Source organism: Quercus lobata, chromosome 5, assembly GCF_001633185.2.
Source record: "Quercus lobata isolate SW786 chromosome 5, ValleyOak3.0 Primary Assembly, whole genome shotgun sequence".
Classification (NCBI taxonomy): Eukaryota; Viridiplantae; Streptophyta; class Magnoliopsida; order Fagales; family Fagaceae; genus Quercus; species Quercus lobata.
The window spans coordinates 36,190,193-36,208,517 of NC_044908.1; the positions used below are offsets into that span (position 1 = coordinate 36,190,193).

General features: G+C 38.8%; 1 protein-coding gene and 1 long non-coding RNA gene across 2 annotated transcripts; one reads left to right on the plus strand and one right to left on the minus strand.

The window, feature by feature from the left end:
• The first annotated feature begins 2,173 nt into the window (after positions 1-2,173).
• On the plus strand, positions 2,174-5,832 carry LOC115992617 (probable leucine-rich repeat receptor-like protein kinase At5g63930). The gene is made up of 2 exons (XM_031116839.1): positions 2,174-5,324; positions 5,437-5,832. Exons 1-2 carry the CDS (start codon positions 2,198-2,200, stop codon positions 5,799-5,801), a joined length of 3,492 nt encoding a protein of 1,163 aa, XP_030972699.1. The 5' UTR covers positions 2,174-2,197; the 3' UTR covers positions 5,802-5,832.
• A 917-nt stretch (positions 5,833-6,749) lies between these two features.
• LOC115989182 lies at positions 6,750-10,368 on the minus strand. The gene is made up of 2 exons (XR_004091835.1): positions 10,143-10,368; positions 6,750-7,200 (listed from the first exon to the last, which is right to left on the minus strand). It is a non-coding gene; the product is annotated as an uncharacterized LOC115989182 (long non-coding RNA).
• Between the last annotated feature and the right edge of the window lie 7,957 nt (positions 10,369-18,325).

Below are 18,325 nucleotides of genomic sequence, written 5' to 3' on the forward strand. Positions count from 1 at the left end.
TTTTCTTGGGTGGTGCTTGATAATTTGCTTTTTATGGTTCAATACACATCAGCTATAATAGATTTTCATTTCCTTATACTAATAATTTGTTTTATTGTTTAATTTGACTATTTGGTGTCCCAAAAATTGTGGGAAAATGGAAGAGAAAAGAGAGTAGAGTTTGAATCTTCTTCTCTCTCTTTTTTTTTTTTTTTTTTTTTTTTAATCTTAAATTTTTAAAGGAAATTCTAATTCTTCAAAGTACATCAACTTAAGTAGACTATTGTGTTGTGGCTAGAATTTTTGTGTTTGGGACCTTAGTTGGCCTGTTTGGTAGATGAATAACTGTGGGGATTGTTTAGCTTATGAGAAATTTTTTGGTATTTTAGGAGTGAGGAAATTCAAAGAACTGAATTATTTTAAATTCTATTAGTACCTAACTTTATGCTAATTGTTGTGTGGATAGAAAAACTAATTGGTTCTTGATTTTTGAATACCTATCTACAATACTGTGTACATGAACAATAATTAGGTTTTTAGTTTTAGATTTTGAATTATGCTATTTTTTCAACAACTTGATTTTATTTTTAGAATTTTCTCTTCTTGAATATGTAGAATATTATGTACATGAGTTTTAGACAAAACTTAACAATACTATTTCTTTTGGATTTTTCTATTTCTTTCCTTATTAAACACAATATGATATAGCTGATGTGTTCCAATGAAGTTAGAAGCAATTGCTATTTTTGGCGCATAGCAATTGATACAATATGATAACTTCCTGTAGCCATTTGAAATTCATAACCTGGAATGCTAATATACATATTCTCCGAGGCAAGAACAATTGGCCGAGTTTAGCAAGTTTTCCATCAATTTTGACCATGTTATGGCAATACAAGTGACTCACTTACTTACAATTTGTATACGTTCTATTTTGATTTTTTGTGGGAATTCAGAACAATGACAATTAAGTGATCTGTACATGGACACATTGGTAAAAGTCTATAGTGGACATGGGTGGAATCAATGGCACATTACAATTTGACAATTTTGTTTTTGATGGAAATTGATTTAAGTGAGTGTCAATTAAATTTGATCATTTTGCTGAAGTAAGGTTTGTTTAATATGTATTTTATTTATTTACCTTATTGTAAATAAGTTTTTGTACATGATGATTCTAACATATAAAACTTCACTTTACTTTCTTTTTTTATGGTCTTATTCTTATCTGTTGGCAACTAATTAGACATCACTTTTAGGAATTATGGATTTAGCAACTGATATGAAGGTTGCACCTCAAAATTTAGAAGAATTAAAATATGATACAATCTCATCATGGGAAGAAAAATAGGAAATCGAATGTTGTGTTGGCATGTCCCTCCATTATTGGGTTACAAATATCATATCTAAAAAACAAACCAAAATAATATAATGATATATTTGTAGAGATAGAGAGTTGGCAAATACTTTTAGAAATAGTTCAATTTTTTAGGAGAAAACTATCTTCAATAAATTTTAGAGAATAAATTATGGATTATATCATATTACAAAATAATTATATATTCTCACGCATCGCGTGGGTCTGCGACTAGTATATATATAAAAGCAGAGGCATCATGCGAGAGAGTTTGAGGTCCTGCTATGTGACGCTCTATTTGAGCTCTATTAGAGCAATTATTGTATTTGACCTTCCAAATCACCTTCACTTGAAAAATAAATTATAACTTCCTTTTAGAAATTGAAAAAACACATTACTTATTGCTTCAGCAAAATCTAACTTAACAGAAAGGCTTTTGTCCATGAAATGAAGTGTGTGTGAGAGAGAGAGAGAGAGAGAGAGAGAGAGTCATGTTTGTTTTCATCATGTTCTCTCTGTTGCTCGCCAACCTGGCCCATCATAGAGACTTTTCTTTGAATTCAAGTGTGACACACTCAATATTCTGATATCCTTTTTTGGCAATGTACTCAATGTTCTGATTTGAGTGCCACAGAATACGACCAACCTAATATGTTGTGCATGTTTCTTAAAGCTGCTGTCATTTTCCACCCACTCTCACTCGCGTAAAGCATCCCACACTTTCTTAAAAGTTGTGGAAACACATCAAATATTCCTCTCGGAAAAGAAAAACAAAAAGGAAAACATTTAGCATTAGCAACACTTTAAAGACTTCATTCAGTACCCACAAATAGCAAATACAAGGAGTAGCAACCAAACTCCATGAGAAGAAAATTCATTAGCTCATCTACAGAATTACCATGTTCGTTTTTTTCATCCACTATGTTTAGAAATTGTACCATGTTGATCTTTTCATACCATGTTCTATTCTCTCTTAGGTTCATGTTAGCTTTGTCCGTCTCATTAGCTCCATCAACCATATACCTTCTCGAATTCCGTGATAGCCTTCCCAAACATTCTCAGAATCTCTTGCCATGGAACAAGTCCAATTCGCCTTCTTCACCTTGCAAATGGCCAGGAGTTTATTGCTACCACAACAATGGCTTTCAAGTCAAGGCCTTAAACCTCTCAGGCTTTGGACTTTCTGGTGTCTTAAACCATTCCATTTCCTATCTCTGCCTTCATAAAAATTTGCTCTCTCTTGACTTCAATGGCAACAATTTTACTGGTGGCATCCCTCAGTTGCTTGGAAACTGTGGCCAACTGAATACTATTCTTCTCAATGACAATGGCTTCCAAGGACCAATCCCTCCTGAGATTTTTCAATCAAAGAGACTTTTACAGCTTGATTTGGGCTATAATTCTCTCTCTGGTAATATTCCTCCTGAGGTAAGCCTCTGCATCAACCTTGAATATATTGGATTGTACAATAATTATTTGAATGGAGAGCCTCCAAGTGAACTGTTCTATCTACCAAAACTGAAGCATCTTTATTTGAACACAAACAACTTTACTGGATCTTTACCAGATTTTTCACCTTTATGTGCAATATCTAATCTTTGGATTCATGAAAATGCATTTTCTGGATCTTTACCTCATACTTTGAGCAACTGTCACAACCTCACTATGTTTATGGCATCCAATAACAAGTTTGGAGGTGTCATTCCACCAGAGATCTTCAAGGGTCTTTTGCAACTTGAAGTTCTCCATCTTAATGAAAACAATATTGAAGGGGAAATACCAGAGACTTTGTGGGGTCTTGAAAGATTGCAAGAGCTTGTTCTTGCAAGCAACAAGCTAAATGGAACTTTATCTGAAAGAATTGCTCAATGCCAATGGCTAAAAACTATTGCTCTCTCTGATAATAAGCTGGTGGGTCAGATTCCTCCTTCAATTGGAAACTTAAAAGATTTGAACAATCTGTTTCTCTTTGATAACATGCTTGATGGCTCATTACCTCCTCAGCTTGGAAACTGTTCTTCACTTGTTGAACTTAGGCTTCAAAATAACTTAATCAGAGGAACAATTCCTCAGGAAATTTGCAACCTTGAGAATCTTGAGGTCCTCCTTCTGTTCAATAATCATATTGAAGGCCATATTCCACTACAGATTGGTAGAATGAGTAGTCTTGTGGAGTTGGCTCTGTATAACAATAGCTTGACTGGTAGAATCCCATCTGGAATTATCCATTTGAAAAAGCTCACATTCCTGTCCTTAGCTCATAATAGTCTCGTTGGACAGGTGCCATCCAAGCTTGGGAAGAACAACTCTCCTGGTCTAATTAAATTGGATTTAACTGGGAACAATCTATTTGGACCAATCCCTTCTAGTATATGTACTGGCAATCGTCTTTCGGTTTTGGCACTGGGAAACAACCAGTTTAATGGAAGTTTTCCAATTGGCATTGAAAAATGTTCATCTCTTAGGAGGGTGATTCTTAGAAACAATCTTTTACAAGGAAATATACAAGCTGATTTGAGTAAGAACTCTGGAATATCTTTCTTAGAAGTTCGAAATAACTTGCTCGTAGGAACAATACCTCCAGTATTAGGTTATTGGAGCAATTTAACAATGCTTGATCTTTCAGAAAATGGTCTATCTGGCACCATACCTCCAGAGCTCAGTAAACTCGAGGATCTTCAAATCTTGAGACTTTCTTCCAATGGACTAGCTGGAAGTATCCCTTCTGAGTTGGGACATTGTAAAAGATTGATCAAACTGGACCTGAGCAAGAATTATCTTTCAGGAAGCATTCCGTTGGAGATCACCTCTCTTACAAAACTGCAAAACCTTCACCTTGAAGAGAACAAATTCAGTGGAGCTATTCCTGACACTTTCTCTTCCCTACATAGTCTGTTTGAATTGCAACTTGGAAGCAACATGCTAGAAGGCACTATTCCTTGCAGTTTGGCTAAACTTCATCATTTCAGTTCAGTTCTCAATTTAAGCAACAATAGGCTCTCTGGTAGTATCCCAGCATGTCTTGGCAATCTAGACAAGTTACAAATTCTTGACCTATCAGGTAACAGTTTCTCTGGTGAGATACCAACTGAACTAAACAACATGATCTCCCTTACATTTGTGAACATATCATTCAATAATATCTCAGGAAAACTCCCTTCTACTTGGTTAAAATTGGTGGCTTCATATCCAGGATCTTTCCTTGGAAACACAGGACTTTGCTTGCTTGGTATTGAAGAGAAATATTGTGTTGAAGCTAGAAATATTCATAAAAGGGGGCAAGTGTTGGCTGGTGTGATTATTGGTGTTGTAATCTCAGTGACACTACTCTGTGCTCTAATTTACATATTAATGGTTAGAGGCCTTGGGAAGAAACTTACTCCTGATCAATCTCTTCTTCATCATTGTCAATCAATGACCGAAGATTTACCTGATGATCTAAAATTTGAAGACATTATGCGTGCCACAGAAGGCTTGAGTGACAAATATGTGATTGGGAGAGGCAAACACGGGACTGTTTACCGCACAGAATCTGCAAACTCCAGAAAGCACTGGGCAGTCAAGAGGGTGGACTTGTCCAAGTCAAGCTTTAGACATGAACTGAGGACATTAAGCTTAATTAGGCACCGGAATGTGGTAAGAATGGCAGGGTATTGCATCAAAGATGGATATGGCTACATTGTCACCAAGTACATGCCAGGAGGAACCCTTTCTGATGTACTACACCAGAGTGAACCCTGCTTGGCTTTAGACTGGGACACTAGATATCGAATTGCTTTTGGTATTGCACAAGGTCTTTCCTACCTTCACCATGATTGTGTGGTACAAATTATCCATAGAGATATCAAATCAGATAACATTCTAATGGATTCTGAATTGGAACCAAAGATCGGAGATTTTGGGATGGCAAAATTGGTTAATGATTCTGATTCAAGCTCCACAACCACAAGGTCTGTAATTGTAGGAACCTTAGGCTACATGGCACCAGGTTGGTCACAAATCAGTATAACGACTTACATTTTATTGTCAACATTGATACATTGATAATAGAAGCTAACATTCTGTCTTCTTTGCCTTTGTGCTTTTCATTTACATTTTAGAGAATGCATACTCCACTCGGTTGACAGAGAAATGTGATGTATATAGCTATGGAGTCATTCTACTAGAGCTTCTTTGCCGAAAATTGCCAGTGGACCCTTGCTTTGAAGAAGGCCTAGATATTGTCTCCTGGACAAGGAAGAACCTGCAGGAAAATGATGAGTGCATTTGCTTCCTTGATGAGGAAATCAGTTACTGGGATGGAGATGAACAACAGAAGGCATTGAAGATGTTAGACTTGGCGCTTGAGTGCACTGAACAAATGGCAGAGAGAAGACCCTCCATGAGAGATGTAGTAGCATTCCTTATCAAGATGAACGATAAGCATGAAAGAACCATACATGATAGACAGAGTTCAAGGGTTTAGAATAGAGTTTGATACAAAATCTTCTACAGCTTTCACGTTGCTTTTTATGTGAAGAAAATTATAATATTAAAAAAACAGTGAATTCACTAATAAATTGTGCCTTTCTGCAGCGCACGCGAATCTGAGCTTCTTAGAATAGAAAGATAGCTTTGACACGCATCATGCACTCAGGCCTTTGCTCCTGAAATTTTCCATGGATTTGTATGGTGACTTCCTATATATAAAGTTGAAGGTTTAAGATTCCATCATTCACATATTCTATCATTTTCACTAGAAATCTTCACAAGCAAATTCACCATTAGCTTTCAAGGGTTATAAGATATTGAGGTGTACCCTCCCTTAAGCATGACCAAATTCGCCATCAGCTTTTAGGGTCATTTCCTACGTGACCATGCTTCTAACCCAAGAGATACATGTTAATAGCATACCCCGTCAAAGAATGCAAAGATAACGTTGGTCCTTCAATACATTTTCAGCTTAATTTCCCCATAATCTAGAATGGAGGTCTACGCAATCCAGATACTACCACTTTATAACCAAAAGGCGTGCAATTTGATACCACAATAGTGTAGGGAGACAACTTTTGCCACAACTTGATAAAGTGATGGAATGTGAGCAGTAGAAAAGAAATTATGTTCATGTCAAAGCAATTGTTAACCACTCATAGACACTGCTTAAACAAGTTGTGACAAAAATTGTCTCTAGAAGAACTGAGCGCAATTAGCCCGCAAGTGGATACATCATCTGCACCCAAAACTGTGCATCAAATGGCATTAAGGAAGCCACACTTTTTTTAAAGAAGCATTTGACATCGCTACATGATTAAACTCTAGATATTTACAGATTATTTGCAAGGATTCATAAAATCAGGCTGCTGAATATTTCTACATCTTATTTATACATTGCCATTCTCAGGGATGTCTTGCTCATTCAGATGCTGCAGTTAACTTTATAGTGCAATTTCGTTATCATTAAACAACTCCTCAACCACAAATAAAATAACTAATGGAGATGGTGCATCACTTCTTGCAGATAGCTGCTGAGAACAAAAGCTACAACAAACACAATTTGAATGCCATGAACATCACGATTCAAATTCAGCAGAAGTTTTCATCCAATACAAACACAAGAACTCAAGTTTTTAATTAGATCAAGTATGCCAAAAGACAAGTAATTATTCCTCAAGAGAGGGAGAGGAGAAAAAGGGGGTGGCGGGATGTTAACTACTCTGCAACCATTTGCATACTAAGAAAAATAATGCTGGGAGCCATAACATCAACTGCAAAAGCAGGCCTCAATACACCTATTCTGTTGCCTCCACGCTTTGTGAAGTTTCATTTTCTTTCAACTTTTCCAATGCTGAAATCCGTCTATCCAGTGACTCAGTGAGGCCTTTCACCTGAAGAGAGAGAGAGAGAGAGAGTCATAATTAAGGATCATACAAATATGTTCTCAGAGGAGCAAAAGACAAGAGAACAAAGGCCATTTTTATTCAGGCCACCCAATGAAATGCCTAAAATAAATTTCAGTATAGTTCATATAGCCAAAAAAAAATACAAGAGACCTTACTGCTATGTTTTCTCAGAGACAAGCAAAAGACAAAAGAACAAAGGTCATTTTTATTTAGGCCACCCGTTGAAATGCCTAAGGGCCTGTTTGGTAAGCGATTCCAAACAACAGTTTTCAGTGTTTAAACACCGAAAATTGTGGAGCCAAAAAAAAAAAAACATGTTCGGTAAGAGTGTTTATTTTGGAGTGTTTAGTCACAATTCTCAATTTAGGGTGTTTAAGCACTGTATTTAGAGAACTCATCCATACCAATTTTTAGTTTTCAAGTAACATTGTTCAATGGAATTTTTGTAAATATTTAGAAAAGTGTGGGACCCACAAACTGACTTGATTTCGACTTTAACGCAAACGTCTCTCTCTCACAAACTCATACTCATATCTCTTTCTCTCTCTTCACTCAGACCCCTCTCTCTCTTTTCTCTTCAATTGGCTCCCTCTCTCTCAACAGTCCTGGGCTTTGCCTTCATGCAAAACTGTCGAATAAGGGTCACTGGCAATGACCACAACCATGCCACTGCTAGCCAAGAGCCTTAAGCATTGGACAAGGAAGCATAAATTTTGGGCTATGGTTGAAATTTCTTTGGGTCTCTGATCTAACATGGGTCATTGATTTTTTGTGTGTGTGTGTGTGGGGCTATGGTTGAAATTTCTCTTGTTTTGCTGCTGCTGTGTTTTGGCCTTGTAGGTTGTGTTAATTTGATATGTGGTATATAATTGTGGGTTGCGTTGTAGTTTGGATTGTTTTTGGAAGATCAGAGAGGGAGATGGGATGAGCTAGACAAAGAGGAAGCAGAGAAAGGAAGGAGAGAGAGGGAGGAGCTGCTGTCTTGTCTTTGAGTGGAATAAATAAATAGTTATTTTACTATTCATGTCAGAAAAGTACTTACTTTTTCTTAAAAATACATGCACATACCAAACACACAATTATATTTTTTTCATTTTTGAAAAGGCATTATTAGAAATATAGTACCAAACACATTTTTTGCATTATAAGTACTTTAAATACGTGTTTTCACAACAATTTTTAAACCACAATTTTCACATCATTTTGAACAACAATACTCAAACACCTCTACCAAACAGCTCCTAAATAATTTTCAGTATGGTTCATATAGCCTGAAAATACAGGAGACCTTACTGACCTAAAATGGAAACAATCCCTCTTTATACCACATGCTTTAGGCCGTGACAAAAGATGCAAAATGAACCTATCTAATGCACAAATTTTTTTTTTCATTTTTTACTCCAAATACAATCTTTCTCAAAATCATTATAAACCAAAAAAAAAAGGACATCCAATACAGTTTCATGTGAAGACTAATAATTTTTGGCAGTTTGTCATTATATCACAGAGCCTCTTTCAGTAATCTACTCCTGTTTTGTTTTTCCAGAAGTAATTGGATTCTTACAGGTTACATTGCTGCATACATGCATGTCTCCATATATGCATTCAATGGTTTAGTGTCATAGGCACTGGCATGCTTTGATGAATCATTTCAGTCACATCATATTAAAAGCACAGTCATGCATTGCCTAATCACATTAGCACCAAATTTGAATTTGGAAATGCTTTCTAATGGCTTTACACAACCTGGAAACACAGGTAGTTCAGGTGGAGTACATGAAATTTGTTAATAAAAAGTAAGCACTTCATAGTCCAAGGATGAATATAGGTATAGGGTTGAAAACACATCGGGAACATGGCTTAACAATACCAGTTAAATCCCATTGCATCTCTCAGTTTTAGTGAGCCTCTTAGTGTACTCATTTACTACTACCGACATGGCTTGGTTTTAATTGCCCCAAATCCCTACTTTTCAAGCCAATGAACTCTAACTCAAATTGCACCTCGTTCCCCAGTAAGAGCAAGGTGTAAGGTGAGGACATAAGTTCAAAATCCACCGGGTGCACATGGAATCCACCAATTAAAAATCCATAATTTTTCAAATCCATACTATTCAATCTAAAATGGTGTTTTATCATGCACCAGAGGAAGATCCCAATCCTATTCCATTGGTTGATTGTGCAGTGTGCACCACAAAACCAATGCCATAAACACCTAAAGGAATTCTAAACCCCAAACTCAACCAAACAAAAGCAACTCACTGTACAGCTCATTAGAACTCATAAACACGAAGATCAAACCAAAATGGTAAGAATTTTACGCAGTTATCAGAATCCACATCACATATTCGCCTTTACTGAACCATGACAAGCAAACATTCACCACCTCCAATACTTCTACCAAATTAAACAAACATGAAATACACACAACTTCTCCCATATACTTCTAGTTTCACAAAAAGGCAAAAAGCCCACAAATAAACTAACAAAGCCTATCTGGAAGGAAGCCAAAATGTTTGTTATCTCAAACTCTCAACAATCATTCTCCTCCAAAACCCCAATTATCTAGTCTATCTAGCTTGCTTCAAAATAAAGCATACCATTTATCCACACATTCATACAACTTTTTACATATAAAAACTTGCTAAGCATCAAGCATTGTCTCCTATTATTTGCAAATTCATGATTTATCAATCAACTAATTATCAACCTAGTTTCTAGCTTCACTTCTTGATATATATTTCTATTCTTCCCAAATGTTAGAATTCCCGTAATCCACGAAATGGGTTTTGTGAAATACTACAAAATGAGTAAAAATTTTGAAAACCCACATTCAGAAATCGAAAATTTCATTCATACAAGCAAAATTCAACGATACCCACCAACAAATATCAAAAAAGTTTTGATCTTTCGGGGTTTTGCTTATACCTGTTGGGAAATGGAGTCATGGGCAACCTTGTAATCATTGTGAAGAATGTAAAGCCCCAGAAACGACGCCACTGCAGCTCCTGTGAAGAACGATGCCAATCTCACTCGAAGAACAAAACCCATTTTTTCTTTTTCGTTTCTCTCTCTCTCTCTCTCTCTCTCTGAGTTTCTGACCTGATAGTTATAAAATGGGTAATAGCACTCGTAAAGTCGTACCAACCAAAACGACAGCACAACAAGTTTTTAGTCTTATATAGTACAGTACATTCTATATAGTAGGGTTGTGAATGGCTCGGGGGATTTTTTGACCCAACCTATCATGGTAGGTCAAAAAAATTCAACCCAACCCAAGGGTCGGGTTTAACCTTGGATTGGACAATTTTTTTATTACTATTATTATTAAATTGAGCAGAAAAAATATATCACACTTGTCACCTGAATTAATAAACAAAATATATATTAATATATAAACTAATATTTCAACTTAGTTGTAAACAAAATATGTTTAAGTATCCAACTGTGATTCTCAAAAAAAAAAAAAAAAAGTATCCAACTGAGTTAATCAACAAAATATAAATGAACTAGTATCCTAATTTATTTATAAACAAAATATACACGAGTTCCTAACTCAGTTATAAACAAAATATATCTAAAATTTTTAAATTTTTTAATTATATAATATATTTAAATACATATTAAAAGAATTAATAGGATTTTATATTTGTAAGGACACGATTCTCTGGCGGCCCAATAAGGATGTTGGGCTCGCGCACGGAAGATCCCTCACAATATAATTTGTAGAGAGTGGGCTTAAAAAGCTAGCCGCTGGTCGCGGGGCGATGTCCGATCCTGGTTTTAGAGGAATTCAGGTAGAAAAAGATGTTGGGTCTGAACATTTAAGCCCTAAGACGTCGCACCATATGGGATGGGACTCCTCGGAGTTGATCCGAGGACCATTGAGGCCTAACCCCGGTTATCCAAAAACGGACTTTCTTCAGTGAAGTCCGGTATTGTTGAGATGTTCTCTCCCATGTGATCCTCCTTTTTCGGAGGTGGGATGGGATCCTCTTTAGATTTACTTGCTCTCTTCTTTTATACTCGTCTGTGTTAATTGTCCTTCGTCCACGTGTAGGGTCAATCTTTACAAGACTGATATTTGTCCCATCAGTCTAATCCCAGAATTGTTGGGTATGGTTGATAAGGCTGCAGAGTACGGCTCTATCATGTGTTGGGTCTTATCTGGAAGGGTAGTAAGGATAACTTCCCCAAGATATTTTGGATCTCCTTACAAATTCGTCCCTATACCAGTTTTACCCCTTTATTTCGGTGGGATTCAGGATCTGCCGAGGACAGTTTGGTCCTCGGCTGCCTTCCAAAATTGTTTTGTGCTCTGTACTGTAGAGCTTGGGCCACAGCTCTCCTCGGACTGGGCCTTCAGATTTTCCAGGAGCAATCGGGCTTGGTCCTTAAATTATTGGGCCCCACAATAGCCCCTCAAAACCCTTCTATCCGACTTCCGGGTTGGAAGGGAGGGTTTTGGCAAACCCGGGCCCTTAATACGGTTTGTTTAGTTCAACCCCGCATTTATGTGAGCGGTTTTCCACCTGTCCAGGAGGTTAGCCGGTTTTCTAGGGATTCCGTTTAATTTGCTCGTGATCTACTCCTGCCGCTTGGCTATCCCAGACGCGCCCTTAATGAATCCCCTTTACGAGGCTCATTTATGTCCGGCGGCTCATTTGATAAGGTGGGGAAGTGGAACGGACGCCTCTTTTTTCTTCAGATTCCTTTGGGAAACTTGAATGCATTTAATACCCTCCGTTCTGCCCTTCCTATAAGAAGGCAAGCAGGAGGCCATCACTTTCGTGCAGATTCCTCTCCTTCCCTCTAAGATCTGAAACCCGTAGCCTCCTTTAGCGCCTGCTTAGCCCGTTTGTTATACGCCATATCAGTACACGCCTACCATAACGAACGATGAAGGAACCATGCCCTTCCTCAAAACACCATGTTCCGATAAAGCTTGAAATGGCTCGATCGGGGCAAGGGTGGCGTAGACTTAAGATCTGTCCCGCCTCTCTTTCAGCCAAAATCCGAAGCAAGGGCTCGTCATGTCAAACTCTTGGCGTGACTGAGTCGAGAACACCCAATATCAGCACCACTCGGCTCCTCACGAGCGTACCTAACATGGCACCAGTGTGTTAGGAGTCAGGGTTGAGGCAGGGGCGAAGTGCTTCTGCTTCTCCCTTTCCTTGCTCACTGGTGCCCTCCTCCGTCTTCCTCTTATAGTCTTCCCAGCACCAGTTCCGCCTTGGTGCTGTCCTTCTCCCTCTTTTGCTCCTCTCTTTGTCTTTTCATTTCTCCCACTCTTCTTCTCCTCCTTCTCTTACTCATGTCCTCCATCTTCTTCATTGATTTCTTCCTTACTATTTCCTTCTTCTTCGTTCTCTTTTTTTTTTTGAAGTGAGTTCTTCTTTTAGTATGAGCAACACTGAGGCAGAGATTGGAGAGACTTTGAAGACAAGTTCAAAAAGGCGCTTGATCGTTTGCTTATCTGTACTGTGGATGTTAGTATTGCTTCGGCAGCCCCTCTTTTGTATAGGCTTGTTGAAGCCTCTTTTTGTACATTGTAATAATTTTTTTATATTAATAAAAGTTGTTTCTATTTCACTTTACATGTTCTGTCTCTTTGTTTTTATAAATTTGCAAGTGCTGCTCGGCTCAATAATACCGCATCTAAATCAATGACGACTAAGACCAAAATACTTAATAATAAAAAGATGTTGCCATAATCTTAATAGGAGTGCTTGGCACAATAGGGCAGACCAATAAAAAGTAGTACTTACCACCTTGGCTTGGGTCCGAGGACCATACAAGGCCTCGGTTATGTCCAGAACTTGTAATAATAATAATTTTTGTACTTGGTTTCCCCATAGGTTTGAGTCCGAGGACCATACAAGGCCTTGGTTCTGTCCAAAACTTGTAATAATAATAATTTTTTGTATTTGGTTTCCCCATAGGCTTGAGTCCGAGGACCATACAAGGCCTTGGTTCTGTCCAAAACTTGTAATAATAATAACTTTTTGTACTTGGTTTCCCCATAGGCTTGAGTCCGAGGACCATACAAGGCCTTGGTTCTGTCCAAAACTTGTAATAATAATAACTTTTTGTACTTGGTTTCCCCATAGGCTTGAGTCCGAGGACCATACAAGGCCTTGGTTCTGTCCAAAACTTGTAATAATAATAACTTTTCGTACTTGGTTTCCCCATAGGCTTGAGTCCGAGGACCATACAAGGCCTTGGTTCTGTCCAAAACTTGTAATAATAATAACTTTTTGTACTTGGTTTCCCCATAGGCTTGAGTCCGAGGACCATACAAGGCCTTGGTTCTGTCCAAAACTTGTAATAATAATAACTTTTCGTACTTGGTTTCCCCATAGGCTTGAGTCCGAGGACCATACAAGGCCTTGGTTCTGTCCAAAACTTTATGCCCTTCCCTTTTTCTCTTTGCACCTGTCTTTCCTCAGGTGTCTCATAAGTTGCCGACCAGGAAGTTGTCCTCGGTAACGGTTATTCCTTGGTGTGGGCCATAGTCCGCGGGCTTCCATGCAGAACGGGCCTGAGCCGCGAATTTATTAGGCCCACAGATTTAGAGGCATTTCCGTAGTCTTTGGTCACGCGGTACTTTTTGGCGTCCCAGTATTCGAGGTGCGTCTTCACGAGGCTCCTTTAATCTCAGGGTTGCAGACGGCATTGGAAATCGAGCCGGAGACATTTTGTCTGTAGCGTTCCTTGGGACGCTGCGTGAATTAAATGCCATCACCTCATCTTTTAAATAAATAGGAGAGAAGGTTGCTTTACTTTCACACGAATTCTTCAGTCTCCCCTCTTAGTACATCATGTTTGAGGCGAGGATTGGGGCAAAGGAGCTCTCTCCGCCACGAAAGCGTCGTGTCTTCCTGCGACTCCAGATAGTGAGGTGCGGGCCAGGGAGGCGTAGACTCAAGAGAATATTTCAGTTCGAGAGAGGGGAAAGGATGTTTCTCCCTCTTTTAGTCAAAATCCGAAGCAGGTTCTGGTCATGCCAGATTTTTGGTATGCCCGAAGAAGGAATTTCCGCCATCAGCGCCGTCTGCCTTGTAGCAGGCAAATTTCTGCGGGGGCTTCCCAACTTCCGGCTCCCTGCATCTTTTCCGTAGATGGTGTTAGCCTGAGGTCAGGTTCTTTGGCTGCCTGAGTTATGGGCATGTAGAAGCGTCGAGGAATAGTTTCCTTAGACGACATCTTGGAACAGTAGCCAACCTCTCCTCTGAGATATCTCCTCGGCACCATCTTCACTCTTTTGTACTTTTCTTTTGCTTACGCAGTTAACTCTAATGTAAGCTGGTTTCAGCTTTTATTGTACACTGTACTGTTCTTTTGTCTTAATAAAAGATGTGTTTATTTCTTTATACATACTTTTTTTTTTTTTGCAACTACCACTTTGGGTCTGAATATTAAGTCTAAGCCTGCCTTTAACAATATTCTGGACGGAAGAACACTTTAATACAAACCCTTATTAGTTTAAACTCGCAAATATTATCAAGTATAACAATGGCAATCCTCAATAGATTGAATTCATGGAACTAACCGAGATAGCTGCTGAGCGCTGCGTGATGCACGCTAAACGAATATCCGAGAGGGCAGCCGAGCAGCGATGGATTTGGATCGTGCCCTTGGGGTAACATACTGTGCCGTATCGTATTAGCCCCTTTGGCACTGGGGATCTGAGGGTAGACCGGGGAACCCGTGCAATTAAAGATTGACCCAACTGTTAACGAGAAGTTCTCTTCGGATGGATTTTGAGGTTTATATGCCATAGTAGTTTCTTTCTCTTTTTTTTTTTTTTTTAGTTGGTTTCCCCATAGGCTTGAGTCCGTGGACCATGCGAGGCCTTGGTTCTGTCCAAAACTTGTGGTCTTTTTTATGTACTTGGTTTCCCCATAGGCTTGAGTCCGTGGACCATGCAAGGCCTTGGTTCTGTCCAAAACTTATGATCTTTTAATGTACTTGGTTTCCCCATAGGCTTGAGTCCGAGGACCATGCAAGGCCTTGGTTCTGTCCAAAACTTATGATCTTTTAATGTACTTGGTTTCCCCATAGGCTTGAGTCCGAGGACCATGCAAGGCCTTGGTTCTGTCCAAAACTTATGATCTTTTAATGTACTTGGTTTCCCCATAGGCTTGAGTCCGAGGACCATGCAAGGCCTTGGTTCTGTCCAAAACTTATGATCTTTTTAATGTACTTGGTTTCCCCATAGGCTTGAGTCCGAGGACCATGCAAGGCCTTGGTTCTGTCCAAAACTTATGATCTTTTTAATGTACTTGGTTTCCCATAGGCTTGAGTCCGAGGACCATGCAAGGCCTTGGTTCTGTCCAAAACTTATGATCCTTTTAATGTACTTGGTTTCCCCATAGGCTTGAGTCCGAGGACCATGCAAGGCCTTGGTTCTGTCCAAAACTTATGATCTTTTTGTACTTGGTTTTTAGGCTTGAGTCCGTGGACCATGCAAGGCCTTGGTCTGTCCCCTTTTATGTACTGGTTTTAGGCTTGAGTCCGAGACCATGCAAGGCCTTGGTTCTGTCCAAAACTTATGATTTCTTTTATGTACTTGGTTTCCCCATAGGCTTGAGTCCGTGGACCATGCAAGGCCTTGGTTCTGTCCAAAACCACTTGGTTTCATAGGCTTGAGTCCGAGGACCATGCAAGGCCTTGGTTCTGTCCAAAACTTATGATCTTTTTTGTACTTGGTTTCCCCATAGGCTTGAGTCCGAGGACCATGCAAGGCCTTGTTCTGTCCAAAACTTAGATTTTTTGTACTTGGTTTCCCCATAGGCTTGAGTCCGAGGACCATGCAAGGCCTTGGTTCTGTCCAAAACTTATGATCTTTTTATGTACTTGGTTTCCCCATAGGCTTGAGTCCGAGGACCATGCAAGGCCTTGGTTCTGTCCAAAACTTATGATCTTTTTATGTACTTGGTTTCCCCATAGGCTTGAGTCCGAGGACCATGCAAGGCCTTGGTTCTGTCCAAAACTTATGATCGTTTTATGTACTTGGTTTCCCCATAGGCTTGAGTCCGAGGACCATGCAAGGCCTTGGTTCTGTCCAAAACTTATGATCTTTTTATTTGTTTTATTTTTCAACCACCAGCCCCTACACCAAGGCGGGGACAGTTGGCCTGGGGCTGGAAGCCCCTAGAGACGCCCGCGCCCTTAGCACTGCGAGGCGTAGCCCCTAGCAGAAGTTTACGTCGGAGCAACAACTATATGCCGCCGGAGATGGAGGAGATCCCAGAAATTTCTGCTTGCCAATGAGTTGATTCCACCGCCACCTGCGCCAACGCGCAAGCGTTCCCACAGACGGCGCCAATTGTAAGGACACGATTCTCTGGCGGCCCAATAAGGATGTTGGGCTCGCGCACGGAAGATCCCTCACAATATAATTTGTAGAGAGTGGGCTTAAAAAGCTAGCCGCTGGTCGCGGGGCGATGTCCGATCCTGGTTTTAGAGGAATTCAGGTAAAAAAAGGTGTTGGGCCTGAACATTTAAGCCCTAAGACATCGCACCATATGGATGGGACTCCTCGGAGTTGATCCGAGGACCATTGAGGCCTAACCCCGGTTATCCAAAGACGGACTTTCTTCAGTGAAGTCCGGTGTTGTTGAGATGTTCTCTCCCATGTGATCCTCCTTTTTCGGAGGTGGGATGGGATCCCCCTTTAGATTTACTTGCTTTCTTCTTTTATACTCGTCTGCGTTAATTGTCCTTCGTCCACGTGTAGGGTCAATCTTTACAAGACTGATATTTGTCCCATCAGTCTAATCCCAGAATTGTTGGGTATGGTTGATAAGGCTGCAGAGTACGGCTCTGTCATGTGTTGGGTCTTATCTGGAAGGGTAGTAAGGATAACTTCCCCAAGATATTTTGGATCTCCTTACAAATTCGTCCCTATACCAGTTTTACCCCTTTATTTCGGTGGGATTCAGGATCTACCGAGGACCAAACTGTCCTCGGCTGCCTTCCAAAATTGTTTTGTGCTCTGTACTGTAGAGCTTGGGCCACAGCTCTCCTCGGACTGGGCCTTCGGATTTTCCAGGAACAATCGGGCTTGGTCCTTAAATTATTGGGCCCCACAAAAGCATATCTCAATATCATAAATAATCGATCACATTATGTCAAAGAAAATCAACCACAACAACTAATAAATTTATATACCTAGGGTTTGAAGGGTATATTAGTAAAATGTCATTTAATTAAACAGGTCAAACGGGTTTCATAGGTTGAACACTAACCCAATTCGTTTATTAAATGAATTAGTCATGTCAACTCGAATATGACACGAATCCATTAAGTCTCAACTCATAACCTACTAATTTCATGTTGTGTCATGTCAGGTTTATGGATCGTGTCCAATTTTGCCACCCCTAGTCAATGGATCACCTTGAAGTCATGATCTCAAGATTCCCTCCAAACATTGAAGATTGCTACTGTTTATTTAAACCATTTAAGTTAATAATAATAATAATAATAATAATAATAATAATAATAATAATAATAATAAGAAGAAGAAGAAGAAGAAGAAGGGAGTTAGTATTGTACCGAATACTATTTTGGTTTTTAACATGGAGAACAAAATGTTTTGGTATTGATGAATTTTGGTGTACCATTTCAAGATTACCATTATTTATATATTTGTGTATTTATTTATATGTTTATAAAGATATAATTTAAAATGCATATATTTTATATGCTTAAATTTTAGCTTATAGAGGTATATTAACCCAGTATATTAGCTTAAATAATATATTATATTATTTTTTAATTATTCATTTTTATTGTATTGTCTAAAACATCAATACCAACCTAAACACCTGAAAAATTTATAGTACAACTTGATATTTTATTTGATACTTTTCAGAAGGGTATTGATACTAGTTTAATGGTCGATACAATATATATATCACCTCACTATAGCAAAATAAGTCTATTACAACAAGTGTTAATTCAACAAAATTAGTGTGGTGGTATTAGACACAATATCACATCTACAAATTAAAAGTTGTTGCAATAGTAACTTAAAAGTGATCAATTATTGTATCAACAATTATTAGTTGCAATAACTTATAATTTTCAATTAAAATAGTGGCTTA